This window comes from Dipodomys ordii, unplaced genomic scaffold, assembly GCF_000151885.1.
Source record: "Dipodomys ordii isolate 6190 unplaced genomic scaffold, Dord_2.0 Scaffold20, whole genome shotgun sequence".
In the NCBI taxonomy this organism is placed as follows: domain Eukaryota; kingdom Metazoa; phylum Chordata; class Mammalia; order Rodentia; family Heteromyidae; genus Dipodomys; species Dipodomys ordii.
Genome location: NW_012267236.1, coordinates 10120405 through 10124973, shown reverse-complemented (window position 1 = coordinate 10124973; position 4569 = coordinate 10120405). Strand labels below are relative to the sequence as shown.

General features: G+C 36.6%; 1 protein-coding gene across 1 annotated transcript in view; it reads left to right on the top strand.

The window, feature by feature from the left end:
• The window catches only part of Ncoa1 (nuclear receptor coactivator 1), a 155777-nt gene that overhangs the window by 92015 nt on the left and 59193 nt on the right, over positions 1-4569 (top strand). The window contains 2 exon segments of the mRNA XM_013013652.1: positions 655-660; positions 1180-1357. Of these exon segments, the coding sequence (XP_012869106.1) occupies positions 655-660; positions 1180-1357 (184 nt within the window).

Below are 4569 nucleotides of genomic sequence, written 5' to 3'. Positions count from 1 at the left end.
AAAAAAAAAAAAAAAGAAGAAGAAGAAGATTTTGCTGGGAGCTCACACCTGTAATCCTAGATGGAGGCTGAGGTCTGAGGATTACAAGTTGAAGCCAGCTCAGGCAGGCAATTTTGTGAGACTCATATTTCCATTTAACCACGGGGGGGGGGGTAGAGCGGGGAGTGGGGGAAAACACTGGAAATGTAGCTGTGACTGAGTGGCAGAGCTCTAATCTTGAGCACAAAAGCTTAAGGACAACATCCAGGCCCTGAGTTCAAGCCCAGGACCAACACCAAAAACAAAAGAATTACAGACTACATTAATTGGCTGCCCATTGCAGTGGGAGTAACTTACCATAATTCCCTCATTAACAACTTAGGACATTTGATCAAATATGATAATAGAAAATGACCAATGGGTTTTATAAAGCATATGTATAGTGTACATAATGCTTAGTAAATCTTAGTGTTTCCTGTTATTCTAACTTAACTGTTGATGACTCTAGACTTTATTTATTTATTTATTTTTGTTGGTCGTGGGTCTTGAACTCTGGGCCTGGGCACTGTCTTTGAGCTCTTCAGCCCAAGGCAAGCACTCTACCACTTGAGCCACAGCACCACTTCCTGTTTTCTGGAGGTTAATTGGCTTTGAACCTCGATCCTCAGATCTCAGCCTCCTGTAGCTAGGATTACAGGTATGAGCCATCAGTTCCCTGGCATTCTAGACTTTAGTGTTCAGTACACTATTTCCTGTACTCCAACAGGAGATCGAAAGAGAAAGTCTTGCTTACTTTCTCATATTCTTTTCACTAGGTTGATAGGAAATAATTTAAAACAGCAATGTATCTTATCACTGCCTCTGTTTCCCCAATAAGTAATGCTGTGAGTGGTGAACTGATAGAAAATAGAATCCAAGAGCAAGCCAAAAGAGTTAGAACTACATTAGTCTCAACAGTTTTAGGGTATTGTGATATGACTTTAATAATGCAACTGGCATTGAATTTTAAAATATGACCTTCTTATGCATAACACATCTAAGACCAAAACAGCTTTTATCCTGCCTCTGATATACTCCCATTACCATATGTAATAAAAATTAATAGTGCATGCTAATGCTTTTGCCTACTGAGTATTGGGAGAAGGGGAAAGCTCTGTACATGTAGTTGTTAGTTTTGAAATACAAGTGACTTATATCAAGAAGCTATTATAAATGTAAACTTTCATTCTTTTTGTAGGTAAAATCATCTCTATTGACACTAGTTCCCTAAGAGCTGCTGGCAGAACTGGCTGGGAAGATTTAGTGAGGAAATGCATTTATGCTTTTTTCCAACCTCAGGGCAGAGAGCCATCTTATGCCAGACAACTGTTTCAAGAAGGTAAAGTTTTCTCTCAATTATTTTCATTACATTGTTCTTGATTAATATTGGATAGTTTCTGTAGAACTTATAGCTTGATAAGTATTTTCTCCAAATTATGGTTTTTCTAATAATCAGATAGGAAAGGAAGAAATGGGTAAGCAAAGTAACTCATGAGTGGATCCTGAAATCCAGGATGCACATTCTCAAAAACAGGATGTCCTGTGACAGTCACTCACTCATCCATTAATTCATTCATTCAGCAGACATGTGTCAAAGTTCCTAGCATGCATAGAATACTATGCATATGACAGGAGTACAGCAGTGCTCTGAGTATACTAGAATATATAAAAGCTCTGTAAATCATTGTGATCCGGGCTATAATAGATGTGTAACTAAAGAAGGAAAATAGAAATTCTGACTTGGAGAATCTGATGTCTTCAGATAAGAAGTGATATTTCTGTCTGGCTCTTGAAGGTCTTTCCCAGCAGAAGCAGCATGTAAGGCTGTTTTTGGATAATGCAAAGATTAGTATCATGCACATTAACTGTGTGGTTGTTGAAGTATGTATCTCCTGATTCAGGGCGAAATTCCAAGTTATAACCAATGCCCTGTGAAATTATTAGCTATTGAATGCTACTATGTCTTAATAAGTTCCACAGACATACAAGTACATCCCTGTCATTAAAGAATTAAATAATAAATAGAAAAGGTAAGGAAAGTTATCTGTGAATAAAGGCCAGAACGCTCACAGAGATTCAAGATTAAGGGATTTCAGTGTACTTTTTAAAAATGTAATTTTGTAATTGTGGTAGTCTAATAGTCCTTTTTCAAAGCAATTTGTCCTCTAGCCTTTGTATAACCTCTTTCTAAAGTCATTTCTAAAAAACATTTTTTCATTATTCTGTCATCCATTTTGGCCTTAACATTTTTCCTATAACATTAAATTTTCTCAATTTATAGATGATTTGTCATTCATTACATTTTAGGTCAGCTGATTAGAATTGGAGGAAAAAGCTTTTTTTCAGGGTGCCATCTATATAAATCTACAGTCCTTGTTACTCAAGGACAGCTTCCTATAGACTAGTAGTTGTCCAGCGGAGCCTTACATACCACCTCTTTAGATTGTATTTTATTGTAAAGAGCCAAGATTTTAACTTTGTCCAGGTACTTACAAATTAGAGCCAATATGCCAACCATTGGATGGCTGGATGGGAGTGTTTGTTTGTTTGTTTGTTTTTTGCCAGTCCTGGGGATTGAACTCAGGGCCTGGGTACTGTCCCTGAGCTTCTCTTGCTCAAGGCTAGCACTCTACCACTTGAGCCACAGCACCACTTCTGGCCTTTTCTGTTCATGTGGTACTGAGGAATCGAACCCAGGTCTTCATGCATGCTAGGCAAGCACACTACCACTAAGCCATATTCCCAGCCCTGTGAGAACTTTTTTTTTACACTATACTCAAAGTGACACTTGATTATTGCATAGGTTGGTACTAAGAGCATTGTCTCCAATCACTGCCTAAAGTGTTACTTAGTATGGTGTCTCTGTGCTTTTTTCCTTAATTTTTAAGGTAAACCTGCCAATGCTTTGCTTAAAAGACAACTTTATTTGCCTATTATTTATACACACTTCAACCAAGGCAAAGCAGGTCCTCATTATTCCTTTATTGTCTGACAGATATGATTAAAACATATTTTAATAATGTGTTTCTAAGCCCTTAGTATTCTCTATAAATAGGCTGATTAAAGTATAACAAATAACAAACCCTACATTAACATAAAACAATTTAGAGGAAAATGTACAGAAATACAAATATAATCCAACACCTTTTATTTGTCATTTCTTAGTTTCTTCTCCTACAGTTCTTTAAAAAATAATTCCCTAAAAAATAAAAAAAAAGAATTCCCTGATAGAAATAACTTGTATTTTTCTCAGAACTCAGATGGCCAGAGTTCATTTGACTCTGTTTTTAATGTTTTAGAGATTCAAGACAGCTGTCAAACAGCCTTCAAGATGGAGCACATGTTTTTCTGGTATTTTACATTCAGTTGTATCTAGCCTGATCACACTAATGTGCAGATTACCTGTTTAGAAAAAAAAATACCCTACCTGTTTTTTTTTAAAAAAATTGACCTTCAAGCAAGTATGGTGGTTCATGTCTGTAATCCTCGTTACTCAGGACAGAGACAGGAGAATCTAACATCTACAAATCCCTGACTTCCATCTCTAGTTTTTCATATTTATGCACTCACAAATTCATACACATTCTGACCTGCTGAGTTAAAGTCTGAGATAAAGATATCTTAAGTCTTTAAACTAATGCTTAAATTTAATAAACATGAGTTAGTCTATCAAGAGTGAAAAGGGGTATAATTTACATGGGTAGTTTTCTTATTGTGTCTTCTACTTAAAGACAGGGTGAACAGAGTGAGACACTCCTGTTAGAATGATTGTTACCAAGAAGACAAAAGATAACAAATACTGGCAAGGATATGGAGAAAAGACAGCCCTTAGCATGCTGTTGTTGAGAATGTAAATTAGTACAGCCATTATGCAAGAATGATATAGTGTTTCCTCAAAAAAATTAAAATAGAACTGCCATATGATCCAGCAATCTCACTTATGGGCATATAACCTATGGAACTGAAATCAGTATGTTGAAGAACTACTAGCTCTATTCCTGTGCTTATTGCAACACTATTTACAGTAGCCAAGGTACAAAATCAATCTAAGTCCTCATCAACAGGTGTGTGGAAAATGAAAATGAAAATATATATATTCACTCAATGGACTACTACTATTCAATCATAAAATAAGGAAATCCTGTATTTTTTTACAACATGGATATCTTAGAAGATATTAGGTTAAGTGGAATAACCCAGGCACAGAACACATGATCTCACTGATATGTAGAATCTAAAATAATTTTCTCAAGAATTAGAGTAGAAAGATGGCTGCTAGAATATGAGTGGTTGGCAGGGACAGGAAGAGGGCTTTCAGGGATGAGGTTGGTCAAAGGATTACAGTTAAGTCTGAGAAATAAGTTTAAGAAATTTGGGGGCTGAGAATGTGGCTTAATGGTAGAGTGCTTGCTTAGCATGCATGAAGCCCTAGGTTCGATTCCTTAGTGCCACATAAACAGAAAAAGCCATAAGTGGGGCTGTGGTTCAGATGATAGAGTACTAGCATTGGCCTGAGTTTGAGCCCCAGGACAAGGAAGGAAGGAAGGAAGG